This window comes from Purpureocillium lilacinum (genome assembly GCF_023168085.1).
Source record: "Purpureocillium lilacinum CBS 284.36 DNA, scaffold_2, whole genome shotgun sequence".
Taxonomy (NCBI): domain Eukaryota; kingdom Fungi; phylum Ascomycota; class Sordariomycetes; order Hypocreales; family Ophiocordycipitaceae; genus Purpureocillium; species Purpureocillium lilacinum.
Window position 1 is genome coordinate 4,181,008 of NW_027072112.1, and position 17,451 is coordinate 4,198,458.

The 17,451-nt window shown below is 59.5% G+C and overlaps 8 protein-coding genes across 8 annotated transcripts; 3 read left to right on the plus strand and 5 right to left on the minus strand.

Moving 5' to 3' along the window:
* Nucleotides 1-247: 247 nt before the first annotated feature.
* Nucleotides 248-854, plus strand: PLICBS_003021 (mitochondrial 54S ribosomal protein bL12m; the record flags this gene model as incomplete). The annotated part of the gene is made up of 2 exons (XM_018322742.2): nucleotides 248-466; nucleotides 528-854. 2 exons carry the CDS (start codon nucleotides 248-250, stop codon nucleotides 852-854), a joined length of 546 nt encoding a protein of 181 aa, XP_018177972.2.
* Nucleotides 855-1,189: 335 nt separating this feature from the next.
* On the minus strand, nucleotides 1,190-2,082 carry PLICBS_003022 (uncharacterized protein; the record flags this gene model as incomplete). Its single annotated transcript, XM_018322743.2, has 3 exons — nucleotides 1,190-1,627; nucleotides 1,695-1,868; nucleotides 1,927-2,082. The coding sequence occupies 3 exons, from the start codon at nucleotides 2,080-2,082 to the stop codon at nucleotides 1,190-1,192; spliced, it is 768 nt and encodes a 255-aa protein (XP_018177973.2).
* Nucleotides 2,083-2,646: 564 nt separating this feature from the next.
* PLICBS_003023 (delta 1-pyrroline-5-carboxylate reductase) lies at nucleotides 2,647-3,722 on the plus strand (the record flags this gene model as incomplete). Its single annotated transcript, XM_018322744.1, has 2 exons — nucleotides 2,647-2,710; nucleotides 2,770-3,722. 2 exons carry the CDS (start codon nucleotides 2,647-2,649, stop codon nucleotides 3,720-3,722), a joined length of 1,017 nt encoding a protein of 338 aa, XP_018177974.1.
* A 258-nt stretch (nucleotides 3,723-3,980) lies between these two features.
* Nucleotides 3,981-5,556, minus strand: PLICBS_003024 (histone acetyltransferase 1; the record flags this gene model as incomplete). Its single annotated transcript, XM_065600127.1, has 4 exons — nucleotides 3,981-5,026; nucleotides 5,095-5,124; nucleotides 5,181-5,465; nucleotides 5,529-5,556. The coding sequence occupies 4 exons, from the start codon at nucleotides 5,554-5,556 to the stop codon at nucleotides 3,981-3,983; spliced, it is 1,389 nt and encodes a 462-aa protein (XP_065456199.1).
* Nucleotides 5,557-6,066: 510 nt separating this feature from the next.
* On the plus strand, nucleotides 6,067-8,278 carry PLICBS_003025 (uncharacterized protein; the record flags this gene model as incomplete). Its single annotated transcript, XM_018322746.2, has 2 exons — nucleotides 6,067-6,377; nucleotides 6,430-8,278. The coding sequence occupies 2 exons, from the start codon at nucleotides 6,067-6,069 to the stop codon at nucleotides 8,276-8,278; spliced, it is 2,160 nt and encodes a 719-aa protein (XP_018177976.2).
* Nucleotides 8,279-8,702: 424 nt separating this feature from the next.
* PLICBS_003026 (uncharacterized protein) lies at nucleotides 8,703-10,530 on the minus strand (the record flags this gene model as incomplete). The annotated part of the gene is made up of 6 exons (XM_065600128.1): nucleotides 8,703-8,947; nucleotides 9,011-9,200; nucleotides 9,262-9,899; nucleotides 9,959-10,140; nucleotides 10,197-10,384; nucleotides 10,444-10,530. The coding sequence occupies 6 exons, from the start codon at nucleotides 10,528-10,530 to the stop codon at nucleotides 8,703-8,705; spliced, it is 1,530 nt and encodes a 509-aa protein (XP_065456200.1).
* Nucleotides 10,531-11,524: 994 nt separating this feature from the next.
* Nucleotides 11,525-13,360, minus strand: PLICBS_003027 (camp-dependent protein kinase catalytic subunit; the record flags this gene model as incomplete). Its single annotated transcript, XM_065600129.1, has 4 exons — nucleotides 11,525-11,552; nucleotides 11,615-11,992; nucleotides 12,052-12,335; nucleotides 12,380-13,360. The coding sequence occupies 4 exons, from the start codon at nucleotides 13,358-13,360 to the stop codon at nucleotides 11,525-11,527; spliced, it is 1,671 nt and encodes a 556-aa protein (XP_065456201.1).
* A 2,682-nt stretch (nucleotides 13,361-16,042) lies between these two features.
* On the minus strand, nucleotides 16,043-17,181 carry PLICBS_003028 (uncharacterized protein; the record flags this gene model as incomplete). Its single annotated transcript, XM_018322751.2, has 4 exons — nucleotides 16,043-16,802; nucleotides 16,867-16,937; nucleotides 16,999-17,022; nucleotides 17,086-17,181. The coding sequence occupies 4 exons, from the start codon at nucleotides 17,179-17,181 to the stop codon at nucleotides 16,043-16,045; spliced, it is 951 nt and encodes a 316-aa protein (XP_018177981.2).
* Nucleotides 17,182-17,451: the final 270 nt, after the last annotated feature.

Here is a 17,451-nt window from a genome sequence, read left to right on the forward strand (position 1 = left end):
TTTTTTCGAGTGACGGGAAGGTGCAGGGGTTCTGCGTCGGCGGTGGTACTACAAATATCCGAGCCAATCACCGGCGCCGCTGCGGTCCCAGCGCCGAGCGTCCAGCGACCACCAGCGGCATGGGCAAGCTCGAAAAACTTCAGGGTGCTCAATTCGAGGCTGTTTGTCGAAGGAGAAACCCGCACGCGACACCCGCCTCGAACGTCCCGTTCCCGCACCTCGCCCGCCCTCACACCCCATCACAGCCATGGCCATGTCTTGTCGGTACGCGGCGCGCAGCTGCGCCCGCCAATTGCGCTCCGCCAGCGCGGCCAGATCCTCTGCACAGATGCTTCGCGTCGCCTCGACGACATGGCGATTCAACTCGACAGAGGCCGCCCCGACCAACCCCAAGATCGCCGAGATTGTCGATCAGATCAGCCAGTTGACGCTTCTGGAGACTGCCGACCTCGTCTCCAGCCTCAAGGTAGGTGGACCGGGCCATCGATTGGCGGTTGGTGGCATTGGCAGCTAACGATTGCTTCCAGACCAAACTCAACATTCCCGACATGCCCATCGGCGGTTTCGCCGCTGCCGCTCCCGCCGCCGCGCCGGCCGCTGCCGAAGAGGCTGAGGAGGCCGCCCCCGCTGCCGCCGAGAAGACGCTGTTCACGCTGAAGCTGCAAGCCTTCGACGCCGGGGCCAAGGCCAAGATCATCAAGGAGGTCAAGGGCCTATTGGGCCTCAGTCTGGTCGACAGCAAGAAGTTCGTCGAGAGCGCTCCCAAGATGATGAAGGAGAACATTCCCAAGGAGGAGGCCGAGAAGATCATTGCCACCATGAAGGAGCTGGGCGCGACGGTTGTGATGGAGTAGAGTAATACCCTGGTACCGCAACAAGGACCTGGGTGGGATGACACGATAGATGGCGGGTTTGCATGTACAAAACCACGTGTACTAGTATCTAACAGAAATGTACCATTTTCAAATGGGATCAGCCTAACTCAGTACCACGACCTGCCTGAGCCGCGCCAGGGGGCAGTGTCGCGACAAGGAGCACAATCTCACGCGCGCGCAGACAAGTCTTTTGGCCGAGAACGAAATCATGCATGGGTATCTAACAGTATTTCAACCAACCCATTTAGCGGAAATCCGCATGGAAACGCGCCGTAACGCCATATCATGCCTCTTTTCATGCTCCGACGCGAACCTCAATGCAGCTGACCGTTTGCCGACGACTGTTTGTGTGGACACTGTTGCAACTCCATCTCCTTGATAAAGTCCTCCTCTTCTTCCGTCACGAGTCGATCGTCATCTTCGCCGAAATCGCTAGTTTCCTCCCACAGCTTGTTCAGCTCCGCGTCGTCGCCTTTGGGAACGGCCCAGATGCTCTCTCTCTCTCGCTTGTGTCGCTCACGGTCCTCTTCGATCCGCTGCTCAATCTGCCGCTTGTCCAGCCTGTGCGGCGCCGGCCGCCTGCTGTTCTTCGGGGTGGGTTGCGCCTGCGGTCTGTCCACCATCTCGACGTCGACGGGAGAAGACGTGAGGCCTAGGTCGTCGTCGTTGGTTTCTCTCTCTTTCAGAACGTCCTCTATCTGCGTGACGGTCTGAGATTCTAGGTGCCCCTTGCCCAGAAGGCCTTGCAGAACCTGCAATGGGGTCAGCACCAGGAAGATCCAAGGGGAACACGAGATAGATGGAGTTGGAGCGGCGCACCTTTCGAACGACCTTCACGTTTGCGGCCCCTGAGCCGTCGTCGGGTGCCACGGCGTCAACTACCCGTATGATATCACGCTGCATCATGCGGATGTAGTCTGCGTGGCCCTCCTTGGCCAAGTCCAAGAAGTGCTCGATGAAATACATTATGTTGGCCCGGGTATTCATGTTGTTCTGCCGTCAGGCGTTAGCGCATATGCGCGCGAATGAGAACTTCGAAGAGGGGGCGCACTTTCTCAAGCTGCTCTAGTATGCACGAGTGCAGGTCCTCGTCCATGTCCTTATATTTGAGCGCATACTGGGCAGCTTTTTGCGCAGAGTTGACCGAGGCATTGAGATGCTGCAGCTGCGAGCTAAAGTGCATGCGCACCGCAAAAGGATCCGCCATCGTGCACGCCCTGTATCCCTGCAGCTCAGGATAGGCGGCAGACTCAAGTCGCGGCGTGTGAATCCGAATAAATGTGTTTTGTTGCGGCTGGTGAGTATGTGAGGTGGTTAACATGGACGTGGGTGGACCAGGCACTGTTTTGTGAGACGCGGATTCTCGGTGAGTGGCGCGCTCCTCTCGGTGAGCGGGCCAGGTGAAGAAAGCACGAGGTGGGGTGGCGCTGCTGCCACGCCATGACAGCCCCGCGGCAAAGCTCCGGGAACCCCCGCGCAGCCGGAACCGGAGGCGCCCAGTGCTGCACGATGACAGTAAGCTCGTCCAGTTAGCACTGAGCAGCCCGAAAATCTCGCGACTCATGGCACTGGATACCGTCGGCTGAGCCGCTTCTGCCCCATTCAAGGGCCCCTGTCTGCTTGTATACACATCTTTGAACTGTTCACGAGCTCACTTGCCTATTCTTCATCTTAACAACCTCGATCCTTAGCTGCTCAAGAGAGATACTTCAAAGGTCTCTCACATTTCGCATACCTGATCAACTGCCCCTGCATACCCAACGCCGCCAAGATGCTTGCCCTTCCTCAACATGAGCACTCGTCTTCGGACTTCACCATGACCGTCCTGGGCTGCGGTACGAACGTCCCTCTCCAGAACACATCTTGAGAGCCGAGAACTCATTCATCTCCCCAGGTACCATGGGCATCGCCATTCTGAATGGCATCCTCACGTCACTGGCCGAGCTCAACGGCCCCAAGCCCCTGCAGACGCCAACGTCCGGCACGTCGACGCCGTCAGAGGAGCTTCCGCCTTCGCTGCCCTCGCGCTTCATCGCCTGCGTGCGCAGCGCCGAGAGCGCCAAGCGCGTCAAGGCCGCGCTGTGGGAGCACTCCTCCGTCGTCAAGGTCGTGCAGAACGACAACATCGCGGCCGTCCAGCAGGCGCAGGTCGTGCTCCTCGGCTGCAAGCCCTACATGGTCAAGGACGTCTTGGGCCAGCCCGGCATGGCTAAGGCCCTGCACGGCAAGCTCCTCATCAGCGTCTGCGCCGGCATCACCGTCGAGCACATGGAGGTTGCCTTGCACGGCGCCGTGTCCTCCAAGGACCCAGAGGAGGATGGTCGCTGCAGAATCATCCGCGCCATGTGCAACACCGCTGCTCTCATCCGCGAGTCCATGACCGTCATCGGCACGTCAACCCCGCCTCTGCCCCCGGCAACCAAGGCCCTCGTGACCTGGATCTTCAAGCGCATTGGCGATGTCGTCTACCTCCCCGCGAGCAACATGGACGCTTCCACTGCTCTGTGTGGCTCTGGCCCCGCCATGTTCGCTCTGATGCTTGAGGCCGCCATCGACGGAGCCGTCGCCATGGGCCTGCCCCGCGCCGAGGCCCAGAGGATGGCTGTCCAGGCCATGAGAGGAACGACTGGCTTGGTCCAGTCCGGCGAGCACCCAGCCATTCTGAGAGAAAAGGTCTGCACGCCGGGCGGCTGCACCATTGGTGGGCTGCTTGTTCTCGAGGATGGCGGCGTTCGGGGTACCATCTCCAGAGCCTTCCGTGAGGCTACTTGCGTCGCGAGCCAGCTTGGAGAGGGCGTCAAGAACGTCAACGGCACCAGACCTGGTCCTGCCCCAGGCAGCCAGTGAGGTGCGTAGAGAAGCAGCGGCTGCGTCGCGGTCTTGATGAAGGAAAAGCCTCAATGACTTGAGTTGCAAGATAGAGGTACGGATGATACTCCCCGGCAACGGCGCTGTTGATGTTTGAGGCTGGACACATCACGAACGACATGAGAAAAAAAGGGATCGAGCATTAGGCTCCGCTTATAGACAGGTACACATGATCTTACATATTGGCACGACCTAAACGCCAGTTCCGAGTATGCGTGAACCCTTGCCGGGCACCGTTCATTCGTCCTCGACCCTAGCCTTCTTGCTGGGCTCGGCAGCCTCAGCTTCGTCCAGCTTCCGCTTGCCATTCGACTCCCTCCGCGGAGAAGTCTCCGCATGCGACATGGCTCGCTCGTGCGCAGCAAGTACTCGTGCATACTCCAATTCCACGCCTGTCAGGGTCTCCCTCAGCTTCTCGATACGCTCCGACTGGTCAATCTGCGCGAGGAGTTCCCTGTTGTGCTTGTAAAGCCGCTGCTTGACAATCAATTGCCACAGTCTTTCCTTGTGCTTGTCCGCCTTGGTTGGCTCCGGGACGATGGCGTCCAGGTCCAGGCTCGGTCGCACCGAGGGCGGCAACTGGGACATGAGGTGCATCTCCAGGACACGTGCAAACTGTCGAGGTGCAATCTTTGCCTTTTTCCTCACGTCTTCGAGCGTGTCGGCGCCCAGAATGAGAGCAGGCATAGGGCCGGATTTCGGTATTGTCACCGAGCTGTCAAGACGTAGCGCCTGGAATTCGGGCATTGTGTTGAGAAAGGTGAGGTCGCAGATGTCTCGCAGGTCATCAAACACCTCGCTGGGGTTTTCCACGGTGAACTCGTGGGTCTGGGGATGTTTGTGGTAGTAGTCGAAGATGGTCTTGTACAGGAGATGACCGTTGCCTTGGCCCTGGAACGGTGGGAGAATAATGAACTGCGACAGTCGTGTTCGGCAAGGCAGCTCTGCGAGATCCATGTGTCCCTCCGGCAGCTCCCAGTCCTCCCTGGGGGACTGAGGAGGTGTGGGTGGCTGGAAGAAGAAGAAGCGGTAGACGGTCGAATATCCGACGAAGATGTACGACTTCTTGCCGGGCTCAATGTCGGACGGCTGCGTCTTGTACAGGAAGAAGAGGGTCCAACGGTCGGCATCAGAGATGTTGATGTCGGGCGACTCCGACTCGGTGTCTTGACCAATGTAGGTGCCGCCTTCGATGAACAGCGGCACAAATATCTGGACGCGGGTGTTGAGCTGTCGGACGGCCGCGTCATCCAGGCTGCCTCGCCAGACCTCGTATTGACCGTCTGCACCATTGAGGGTCGCATGAAGCTTGCCCGGGGGGTGTAGTTATCTCCAAGCTGCTTGGAGCCACTCTCGAAGTCCGAACCTTTGACAAACGCAACTATTGGAGGGTCAGCATTGATGACAGAGGTGAGGCAGCGAGTCGATCGCACGTACTCTTTGGAAGGTGGTGGCCCTCGTCCAGCACGCCCACCACATTAGTCGGCTCCTCTACACCGGGGGCTGGCTTCAGCTTCTTGCTGTAGGTTGTGTGCACATGCGGTCGCATGTCGTTGGCGCGGAAGCGCAGACTGATCTTGAGATCCTTGTAGCCAAAGATCTTCTCATCGTCGCCGAAGATGGGGTATGTGAACTTTGGGTGAAAGGTGGCGACGGGCTTCACGCCAGACGCAGTCGGCGAGACGAGGGTGATGGAGAGCGCGCTGCCGGCCTCTTGCATCCCTAGCGATCTGTCAGCAAACGGCGTCAGAGGTGCGCAATCATCAAGCACCGTGGCGGCTATACATTCTTCCAGATCCTGAACGGACGCCATCGCCGCGGTCCGAGAGCTATTGAAGCTTCCGATAAGGCGCCCGGTCTCTTGCTGCCCGGCTTGAAGTGGCGTTGCGAGTGCGGTTCGAGTTCACGGCCAAAACGTGCGTAATGGTAGTCCCAGCAGGTAGATGTCGCACAAGTCGGAGACGCGCCTGGGCGAGGCGCTGCCGCGTTTCAACGCGCCTTGTCAATTAAAAGGTTGAGGCCCCACAATTAAGGCATCAATTTGACCCGGCCCACCTGTACCTCAGGGTCTCGGCCTCGAGGCTCCAGTTGGCTGGTACAAAGGCCAATGTGCCTGCAAATTGGTGCCCGCTGACGGTTGCGTCATGAGACCCCACGAGGCCCCTGCGACTTGCGACGTCCAGGTCCCAGGCACCTGTTTGTAGCTGCGCCTGTTGGCATCCTCGCCTCTCACCGACCGGAGTCTCGGACCACGACGCTTTGCGCCTGCCTTGGATTCCACCTCGCCTGCACGGATGGCTTCTTCTCCCAGCTGCGCACCATCATGGCAGACATTATGAGCGCGTCAGTGCCCGTCGGCTCCATCATCTTCTCCGTATTCGCCCTCCTCATCATCTCCGTCGCCGTCCTCCTGATCCTGCGCCACTACCTCCCGCTGCGCACCACGCCCGCCTTCTACCTCGTACCCATCTTCTTCGCGCTATGGCTACCCCTCGTCGCCATCATATTGGTCCCCATAGACCTGGCGTCGAGCGCCGCCACTGATGACGAGGCGACGCGCGGGATCTGGCTCCCGCAAAGGGTGGTCCTGGTCTCCTGGCGCATCACATACTGGCTTACCTTTGTCCTAACATGGTGCGCGCCCTGCGGCTCCTGCAGTCTGCCCTTTCTGACTCTCCGGCTACAGGTTCATACTCCCCATCCTTGCCGAATATTCCGACGCCGGATACCGCGAGCCCAACGACAAGCTGCGATACTCGTTGCGCCAAAATGCCCAATTTTACGCCATCGTCGCTGCGGCAAGCATCGTGGGCCTCGTCTACGTCGCAATCGCATACCGCCTCACATTCGATTTGCTGAAAGGTCTCGTCATGGCGCTTGCGTATTGCTGGGGCTTATTCCTCGCCATCTATCTCATGGGCCACGGGCTGGTGTCCATCCCGAGACAGCTCATCCGCAGCGCGAGCATCAGTGGCCAGCTACGCCGCTTGCAGAGCCGCGCGCCGAACGCCTACGAGAAGATGGAAGACGCGCTCGTCACCCTCCAGGAGATCGAGCTCCAGGTCAGGGAGCTAGGCCGGCGAAAAACGGGCACCGCCATGGACTTCCAGGACTGGATCGAGGAGCTGCAAGACCTCGCCAACGTTCCACTCAATCAACCGCCATCCTCTATCGCGTCTTTGACGTCGCACGACCGCATCATTCCTACGGTCATCACCGAAAAATACTTGGCCGACCTGACGCGAAAGCTCGTTCGCGCACGGCATGCCCGGTCACGCTACGTGGATGAGTGGGATCGACTAGTGCACGAGGCGTCGGAAATGCAGACGATTCTCGACTCGGCGGCCTCCAAGAAACTGGACTTCGGTAGCGCTTCACCCAATTCTGGATTCTGGGAGACGACGACAATGTTGACGCCGTACACCCGATACCTCTGCTACTATCACATCTTTCCATATGCACGCTTGGGGCTGGGCTTTTTCCTGGCTGCAGCCTCCGCCTGCATCGTATGGTCCGAGTTCGTCAAGTTCCCCTTCCCAATGCTCTCGGTTGTTCGTCTTAGCGTCATTCATCACTGGGTGGGAAATAAGGCGCAGGTTGGCTTCGCTGGCCAGATGATCTCGGCCTTTTGGATCTGCTATATGTGCGCCGCCGCTCTTACCTCCATGACCGAGGTCAAGGTCTGGCGCGGGCGGGCGCTCGTCAAGCGCAACACGGCGCACGAGGCCGCATTCTGGTACGCCACGCAGGTGGCCAAGCTCTGCGTACCGCTGTCGTACAACTTCTTGACGCTTCTCACGTCCGAGGTGTACAAGAAGACGACCTTTTACAATTTTCTCGGCAGGCTGATCAATGTTACGGATCTCGGACGGTGGTTCGATAACCTCTTCCCCATCGTCGTCCTGGTCCCTGTCGTCGCGACGCTCTTCGGCGTCTACGGCAAGGTCAAGCGATTCTTCGTGGGCATCGACATCATCGACGAGGAGGACGGCAACCCGTCCAATTACGGCACCGGGTCCTGGCGCGAAGGTCGCGACTTGATCGAGCGAGAGCTAGGCGGCAATTCTCTGCTTCGGCGCCGCGAGGACGCCATCGCCAGGCTCTCTGGCGCTGGTGCTGGTGGTGCTGGTGGCGGCAGCGCCGCCGGTCGCTCCGCTCCCGTCCTGTCTGTCCCCGCCGTGAGGGACTCGGCCGCCTCCCCTGCACGCTCCCCGGTGCGCTCCTCGACCAACCCGCGTCGCAACCTGGGCCAGGGCTCGGCGCGCGTGCCTTTCTCCGACGAGCCGCCCGAGGACGACAACATCTTCCAGATCATCGGCCACCGCATGAAGAACACCATGGACACTATCGAGACGCCAAAGTGGATGCAAGACTTCGGCAGCGGCATCAAGAAGCCCAAGTGGATGGGCGGCGGCGGAGGTGGCGACGACAGCGGGGCTGCCGGCCAGGGCGGCGGCGGCGACATCAGGAGGTGGTTCGGAGGTGGTGGTGGCGGTGGCAGCAACGGCGGTGGCAGTGGGCAGATCCGTATCTGAGGTCTTTGTCCCGATCGTGGAATTCTGCTTTCTTGGACATGAGCCTGTTTGAAATTGCATCGTTGCGGCGTTCCTGGACCTCTATCCAGCCAGGGAGTCAGCTCCCTCTTTGGCTGGGTAGCCATAGACTATTTGAACCATAATTACAGCCGTACTACTAGCCTTCGAATTCACAGAGGTTGCTTTGCAAAAGGCACTTTGAACTGTTCTCTGTAGTCTGCTATATATGTGACAAGCCTGTATGGATGATGCTGCGTTTTGATGCCGACGTCATAAATCGTAAGTCATCGTGAAAGAAGAAAAGTATCTACCTGAACGCCAGTCAAACGTTGTGATCCAAACCGAGATCATGATTTCATGCTCGCTTGCGGCACTTTCCGCCACGCCTGTTGCTTTCGTGTCACTGTCAAACTCCTCACCGCTGCTACGCGCTCGTGGGTGATGTTATCGTGTTCCAGGTATTCGCCTTGCTCATCGTCCTCTTGCGCAGGTGGAACATGATGTCCTTCTCCATCTTGTCAATGTTCTTCTCCAGGTCCGCGTCGTCGAGCATGTACTGCGCCTCGCGGCGACGGTCGAACCACCACCAGGAGCCGACGATGGCGGCGGTGACCGGGACCGTGATTGCAAAGTAGATCCACAGCTGTGACGCGACAATGGGATGCGCATCTGCAATAGACCAACCATGTTAGCTGACGTTTTCAACGCTGGGACGGGGGATAACGAGCGTACCAGTTTGAAAATTGAAGAACGTCATGCTGAAGACGGACGCAAGATATGTTCCTGGGAGAAACAGGGCGCCCATGAGAGATATAGTTTTCATGGCTGTGCTGTCCCGCTTGCTCGCGTGAGCGATTCGACGCTGCTCTCCGGCAATTTCGAGATTGAGCCTGGCTTCCCTCTGCGACATGATGTTGTACAGCTGTAGAATTGTCAACAGAGTGATCCAGCGTAGGTGGTGATTTTCGCGGAGGCAGACTTACCGCCTCACGCTGAACCTTGAGCCTTTCAAGCGTCGTGTGGATGTAGTTTTCGAGCCCCTTGATCTTGACCTTGTAGAACTCGAGTCTTGCCTGCATGCTCCTGTGGAGCTTGTCGATCTCTTTCCTGTGTATCCTCTCCGGCTCGGACATGAGGTCGTTCTTGGGCTTCATCGAGTTCCACTTGCTGCGAAACTTGTCCATGGCCCTTTCCATCTCCTTGACCAATGCCCAGTATGCCTGCGGCCGCTTCCACATGACGTGGCTATGGCACTCGACGAGGTCTCTGTTCAGTCCGTCCACCTCGAGCAGGCCGTCTTGGAAATACTGCTCGTGCTGCTCTACCTCATCGCGCAAGCTAACCGCATTCTCGAGGCGCCGTAGCCAATCGCGGGCATCTCGCTGCTTCTGGTCGTTTGCGGGAGAGAGGTCGTAAGAAAGAATTATGACGGGTAATAGCATCGGGTGCCCAATCTGCGCCGCGCAAGCTCGTGCATGATCTAGGGTCTTGACAATGTCCGAGCTCGGCGTACCCTTGATGAAGCCGGTGGTGATGTTGGTCTTGAACGAGTGGGACAGCATCATCTCCCACCCACGCGTCTTGCCCTTCTTACGAACATCTGACTTGCGGTGGATGATTTCTACACCGATCAGTCAGCTTATCTAAATGCTGGGCAGAAAAAGAGAAGGGGGGGCTTACGCAGGTGAGGATCGTCATCGTCCTGATCATGCGCGCACCAGAAGAACGGGCCGACAACCGACGTCGTCTCAATGGCACGAAACGGCAGCTTGAGCTCGCGGACCATTCGCTCATATGACCCCTTGGGTAGGGATATAACCTTGGGCATGAAGGTGTCCTTGTCCTTGGCGTTCTTTTGGACGCTTGGCAAGTGTCAGCAAGCGGGAGCAGCCGACAGATGTGACGAGACAGAACTTACACGAGCCGCATCCCGCTGAGAAGCTTTGTCCCCTCGCGCATCTTGTCGGGAGGCGCAAAAGCGCCCTTGTCAGGGTCAGCGAAGGTGGCAGGAAGTGTGGCGGGCGGGCGGCTCACTCTTTGGTACAGGAAGTTGTCAAACTCATCCTGTGTCAGCGGGTGCTCCTCGCACGAGTTGTAGAACGGATCCTAGAGGCCAATGTTAGCAGTCGAAACATGCAAAGAGGGAGAACTCCAGGTCAACCGACCGAGTAGTTGAATATCTCAATGTAGGTCGTCGCCTCTTCCACGACGCGGCACTCGTCAATGTAGTAGCGGAACATATAGTCGTCCATGGTGGTTGTTGCCGGCTGTGCCCTCCCCCCCGCTCTATGCCAGCTGCGTCGCGCTCGGAGTCTTGCTGGGCGACAGCTCAAGAGCACGGCACAGGGCTGAAACGCTGGACGACTGAGTTCCCTGGTGTCTTTGGGGATGCAAGGTGACGAAAAATATTTGGATGCGACGAGCTGGACGCCTTTCCTCTTGGGACATGCGGCACTTGTGTGTGTACGAAATACAAGGTCCAGTCTTCCTTGCCTCTCTTGGTCTGCACGAGCAGACAGGCACGCCGGGCTAGGTTCAGTCGCACCTGCCCTGTCCTGTTGCTGCGCAGATCCCAGCCTCGTGACTTTACTATGCCGCTGAGGAGCCGCTGGCGAGCCACTCAAAAGTGCCAATTTCTCACTGTCGCACAGCTCCGGGCCCCCTGGTCCAGGTTCCGGTCCAGGGTTCGACTCGTTTTCTTCCAGGCCCGTCGACACATCACCCAGTTGCGGTGCCAGTCGGCCAGCTCCCGCCCCGCCGCCCGCTGAGCGGTCCGCCCCAGTGCCCCAGCCCAGCCTCCGACATGTGCTCCAACTGGGGCCCCCTGCGATTTCCCGTCGCACCCGACCAACCATCCGCCGCTGGCAACAGGGTCCCACCAAGCCTCAAAGCTTAGCCATGGCGTGGCCCACGGGCTGCCTCCGACAGCACCTCAACCGCATCGGTGGCAGCGGCCGGGTGGACATACAAAGTGCTTCATATCGTTTTGCTGCGGCCAGAGACTTAAAAGACTGTGCGTTCCTAGGATCGGCCAAGCTCTGGGAGCCTCGACTGTCCGAAATCCCCGGTACCAAGTACTCGTATCAACGAATCCGTGCGCCCTGGCCCCATGTCCCCCGGCCCCGGAGCCCCGAGTCCCAACTGTCGCAGAGACAAGACAGTAATAAAGCATATCTCCTTCGCCTGATTTCTCCAGCCCGATCCATGTCTCACCTTTGCCCGTCTTCCGCTGCCCCCACCTGCAGTTTAAAATTCGGTAAAGAGGTTCCCGAACCTGACAGGAGACTAGCCGTTAGTTTGTGCCCAGCAGCAACAACACTTTCTCGGGGGACTCACTCGTCGGCTCCTCCAGGAACCCCATACTTCTCCGGGTCCTCAGGATATCTGTCGAACTGGCTGGCGTCTCCCTGCCCGGCCTTGACGGGGGGCGTGTAGGGAGCGTCAATGTCCTTTCTCGCCAGTCGATCCCACGTCACCTCGGCGAACCAGGGATGGCTCTTGACGTCTTGTGAACCTCCGTACAGATTTCCCAAACGCTTCGTCAAGTCTGCCGTGATGAGCCGCTCCAAGAGATTCTGGGCGTCACCATTAATATACGCCGGGTACTTGACCTTGCCCTTGAGGATGTTCTCGTATATTCTCATCGGTGAGCCGTTGTCCCAAAATGGTGTGTAGCCGCACAGCATCTCGTATATCAAAATACCCAGAGACCACCTATTCGCATTGCACGTCAGCAAACCACATTCTTCGACCCTCAGCTTCGGAGCACCCACCAGTCCACAGACTTGTTGTATCCCTTGTTAGAGACGACCTCGGGGGCAAGATAATCGGGGGTGCCGCAAAGTGTCCATGTCTTGTCAGGCACGCGCTTGGCAAAGCCAAAGTCTGTGATCTTCAGGTGCCCGTGTCGATCTAGCAGGAGATTCTCAGGTTTGAGGTCTCGATAGATGATGTTCTTGGAGTGCAGGTATTCCAACGCCAGCGTGGCTTCCGCCGCATAGAACTTGGCGACTGGGTTCGGGAATCGCTGCGAGCCCTCTGTTAGCCCAGATCGAGCCTAGAGGCTCGGGGTTAGCCGCAATGGGAGGGACAGATGCTCACCCCCGACTTCCTCAGCAGCGAAAAGAGCTCGCCACCCTCGACAAAGTCCATGACCATGTAGAGGTTCTTCCAGTCTTGAAAGGTGCCCCACAGAGTGATGAGGAACGGGTGCTTAACATCGCTCAGCATGCGGCGCTCATCGTTGGTGTGCTCCACCTGCTTCATCTTGACGACCTGAGCCTTCTTGAGCACCTTGACGGCGTAGAAGCGTTGGTTGTGCTTCGACTGGACCAGATGGACTCGCCCGAAGCTACCGGTTCCAAGCGTCCTGAGTATCTCGAAGTCGCCCAACGAATACTTGCCCTTGGTGATTCGGGGTGTCGATTGGCTAAGCTGATGCTGGTGATGCGGCTGATACGCCTGCTGCTGGCGCATCTGCTGCTGCTGTAGCTGCGCCTGCTGGAGCTGCTGATCGGCCCCCAGCGGCTGCTGGCCGGGCTGGCCGGGCTGTTGCATCGTGGGCTGCGGGTACGCTTGTTGCTGCTGCTGTTGCATTCGCGAGGGGTCCGTGCCGGGGCTCGCGCTGGGAGCGTGTTGGATATGATGGCCCAGCTGAGCAGTGAAGGGCGGGGACGCGAAGTTGTTGCTGGCGGCGGCGGCGGCGGAAGGGGAGGAGCCGTCATTCTGAGGTTGGTTAATGAGGTTGCTAATCGTAGGAAGGTTCTGGCCGTCGTGGTGCTGCTGCGTCGCGGCGGCGTAGACCCCGCCGGCGTGTTGGGGGTTCATCTGCTCCTGCTGCGGCGCAGACGAGGACGCGTTGGAGCCGAAGCCAGGCTGGGCGGCGGCTGCAGTCGCTGTGCCTCCCGAGGGTCGTTGCTGCTGCTGCTGTTGCTGTTGCTGCTGTGACGACGCGGAGCCAAAGAGCTTGGTGGTGGCCGTCGCAGCGACGGGGCTGGTGGGGTTGGAGGTGGAGGGGTCGGGGTTGCTGTCCTTGCTGTCCCTCGTTCGCTTTTTCTTGAGGAAGCCGCCGAGTGAAGGCATACCGGAGGAAGGGGTGTGCCAGGAGGCGACGCGGAGTGACAATGGGCAATACGGGCCCGGCTCTCGTAATGGTCGTCGAAAGGGGGGCCCTTGCTTGTGTGCCGCGGGCGAGTCGGACGATTCAATTGATGGCACGGAGGGGGGAGGCGACGGGGGGTTTGGATGTCACGGCAGCGGCTGCTCGAGGAGGAGGAGTGACAAGGGCACGTTCGGCAGGCGGCGGTCCCAATCGCGGTTCGGTGGTCGGTCGCAATCGCAGTTGCAGTTGCAGCAGTCGAGTCGACGTCGAGAAGGCCGGTGGGCTGCTGCTGGTGGCGGGTCGTGTGGTGCTGGCGCAAGGTGCTGGTGCTGCCGCTGGGCTGCGGCGGCGCCGTTGCGGTCGGGGTTGGCACGAGGCCGGTGGGCTGTCCTGGTCTGGTCGCTGGAGCGTTGCGGCGGGCAGCTGGAGCTCCCAGTTGAGTGCACTCGCTAGGAACAGTGGAGGCGGCGCGGTGGGTTCAGCCTCCAGTCGAGGAGCTCTTCCGGTACGGTGCGTTGCGGTGCGGTGCGGTGCGAGCGGCAGGCAGCGGGGAAACCTGGAGCCAGCCACTGAAGCCAAGGCAGTGGACTCGACGGCCTAGCGCGGCGCACAGTAGCGAGTGCCGCTGCAATGGGGGGGTTGGATGGGTTGGTCGCTGGCGGGCGAGTCGGATGCGGTCGTTGCGCCCGTGGCGGTCCCGTTAGATCCCTCCCTCACGTTGTCGTCCTTGAACCACGACGACGACGACGACGACGACGACGACGACGACGTTGACAAAACAGTCGCGCTTTGGAACGGGCCGCTCTGCGACTCTCCCTCTTCCTTTCCCCGTGACCGCGTTCGCAAGCCACAGCGAGAGCACCCAAGAAATCAGCGGGTCTCCCCTGCAAGGCTTTCGCGCGGGCACGACGCGGCGGCGGCGTTCAGTGGCCCTCCCTCGTGATGCGGGCCTCGCGACACGGCCCGTGGTAGCCGCAAAAAATGGGCTGCGTCGCTGCACAATGATTATATTAATATCGCCCAGGGCCAATGAGGCCGGACACCGCAAGAATGTGACAATCGGGTCTCGCGAATCGCTCTCGCTGCTGCACGCAAGCTGAGACGGATCCAGCTGCCCGCTGTCCTGCCGAGCGTCGTCGATAGTCGATGGGGATGACCCCGTAGGTACTCGTATGGATCGGGCAGGTCGCCGACCCAGCCAAGACAGCAGCCTTTGCGCGGCTACCGGCTTACTTCGTAGGTACTTGGCTTGCTGTTACACGTACGTGTATCCGTCGTCTTCAACCGGCCGTCCGGCTTCGTGCCGGGTGCGATTGGCCGATGCGAGATCGAGTTGGCGGGTGACAGGTGGACAGGCGGACACCCGTAGCATCGATCGCTTTCTGCAGGCGCTCCAGGAGAGAGGACAGGCCCGGCGGTCCGGCAGGCCGCTCCCATTAAAACCTCCCAGCTACACCTTCTGCGTAGGAGGGACGGACGGGCTGGTTGATGATGACACCCGCAGCGCACAATGGAGGATGCCACCGTCCGAAACCTTAAACCGCCCGCGAGCTAGAGCTTGACCAAGTCATTCCGCAGCTCCAAGCAGCATCGAAGGAACCGCCGGCAACTCCCAGAATGCGACCACGATGCTTTTCGCTGCTCAATCGACCGTTCCCACATCCCAGCCTGTCCGCCTGGACCTCGTCGACGACCCCCGCTCAGGAGGGGATCTGACTCGCCAAAACCGGGATTTCTTCCAATTGATCGCCGCTCAAACCGCCCGAATGGTGATCACTGATCATGGAGCTGTGAGGGGTTCAAAAGGTGGGGAGGGGGAGGGGAGGTTCCCAAGGCCGGCCAGTGCGGGGATCGAGGTTAATGTGGCCTCTTGCTTCCTCGTCCTGCCAGAAGCCAAGCTACGTCCGCGGGCAACGATTGCGGAAGCGGCTTTCCCGTGCCGCCTCGATGGACTTATGAGCGACCGCCGACCAGCACGACGGCGATACAATTGGGAGAGCCAGTCTCTGTGGGCACGGCGTCAATTGACAGATCCAGCCGTAGTCTTGTCGCGGGTACCCATTATCCTGCTTACCCTACACCTTGCCGATGCGTCATTGCCTTGGGGAGACTCATCTTCCTCAAGCTCGCGGGATTGAATACGCCCATTCGTATAAATGCCCTGCAGCTTGCTTCCCTCGGACTGCTGTGCTCTCTCGTCTGATCAGTAAGGTTCCTCGTCCCCGCTTCTTGCCTATGGGGCCAAGCAGCTAGGTCTCCGCCTGTCCTCTGTCTGCGCTGACCCCGGAACGGGTGAGACCACCGGCCGTGAACGTCACACTTGGGCGGTCGCTGCTTGCAACGCGACCCCTTACCACGGAACGTATGATGGCAAATGCTCAAGGTGGCTTTACATCCATCGCTCTCGCTCTAGCAGCCGCCCCCCAAATCACTGGACCCTTATATCTTCCTATAGCTACATCCATCCCTCCTCACTTGCCATCAGCCCGATACTCAGACAACATACCGCGGGAGAAAAGAAAAAGGAAAATCTGCCAGTCATGCAAGTTTGTTTGTTTTTCGGTGTCACCCGACCCGGCTCATTACCCCCCTTTCCGCGCGTCAAATCAGGCATCAACGCTCCATGATGTCGTCCCAGTCGTGCTTTGCCCTTTCCCGCCTCCTTAAAACCGATGGCTCTTGGCCTTTGCCCGGTAGGCCGTGAAGCCGACATACGCGCCGCCCGCGACCAGGACAAACAGGAAGATCTTGGTGAAGAACCAAGTCCAGCTACCGCCCTCCTTGGACGAGTAGCCCTTGGTGCCCTTGTTCTTGCCCTTGCTTGGCGTGATGGGGGCGCCAGGTGCGCTGTACAGGTTCTTGGCCGATACGGAGATGATGTCGTGGTTGTCGCTCAGCTCGCCAGTCTCGGCGCTGAAGCCCAGGTAGGCAATGTTGGGGATGGCGGGCGGGTGATCCGTCTCGAAGCACAGCTCCCACTCGTCCTCGGTCTTGTACTGCAGCTCGAGGCGCAGCTGCTTGTCCTGGATGTACGTCAGGCGCATCTTGGTCGGCACCGAGGCGTGGCGGATGCCGCGCGCCGAGCAGCCTGCCAGCTCCTGGTCCTTGCCGTCCGTGTTCTTGTCGTACGACTTCTGCCCGTCGCCGAACATGGCCATGACGTAGGGGAAGACGACGCCGGGGCGGTTGTTCTTGTACGTGTCGATGAAGATGCCCAGGCCCTCGAAGCGGTCGGTGGAGCCGAAGACGGGACCCTGCTGCGCTCGCTGCTTGGTGATCCACATGGCGAAGCCATCGCCGTAAAGCTGGTTCTTGCCCGAGATCTTGAACTCGACCTCCACCTCCCAGTTCGTCGCTGTCAGGGGGACGCGGGAGAACAGCCAGCCGGTCTGCGATGGGCGGTCGGACGTGAGGCGGACGTATCTAGTAGCGAAATCGCGTTAGAACGCGACTGACTTGTCGTCAGACGAGGTGTTGCGCGACGTACGAGTCTGTCCGCACAATGGTGTCTCCTCCAAAGTCAAACCACCGGCTTTGCATGTCTGAGTCGAGGTATGGCTGCAGTTACACGTCCAGTCAGTCACCCGTCTCGTCCTCTGTACATCCGTTCGAGACCAACCTGTTCCAAGCTGTGCGTCCGCAACTGCAGCAACTGTCAGCTCTTCGAGTTCATGGTAATTTTGCTGAAATTAGATTTTGCACCAACCGTTATGCTCTTCAGATCGCTGCGGTGGTCATCCGCGCCGCGCACCGTCCATGCGAGCGCGGCCACGAGCGCGGCCGACATTGACGGCAGCCGCATGCTGGGCAGTTGTGCGTCTGTCTGCGAATTTGAAACGAGAGAGAGGAGAGAAGACAAAGAAGAGCGCGGCGAGGGCTCGGCGAATTGGTCCTGCCTCGATGCCGCAGCTCGGCTCACGCGACAGTGCAAACGGGGTGGGAAGACTGGAAGGGAAGCGGTTGTGGTCGGGTCGGGGCGAAGAACCGCGGTGTGGCCAAAGACAGGGTATCGCCAGCTAGCACAGCTGTCCTCTTGCCCAGGTAGGCTGCAACGCCAGAGCTGCCAAAGGGG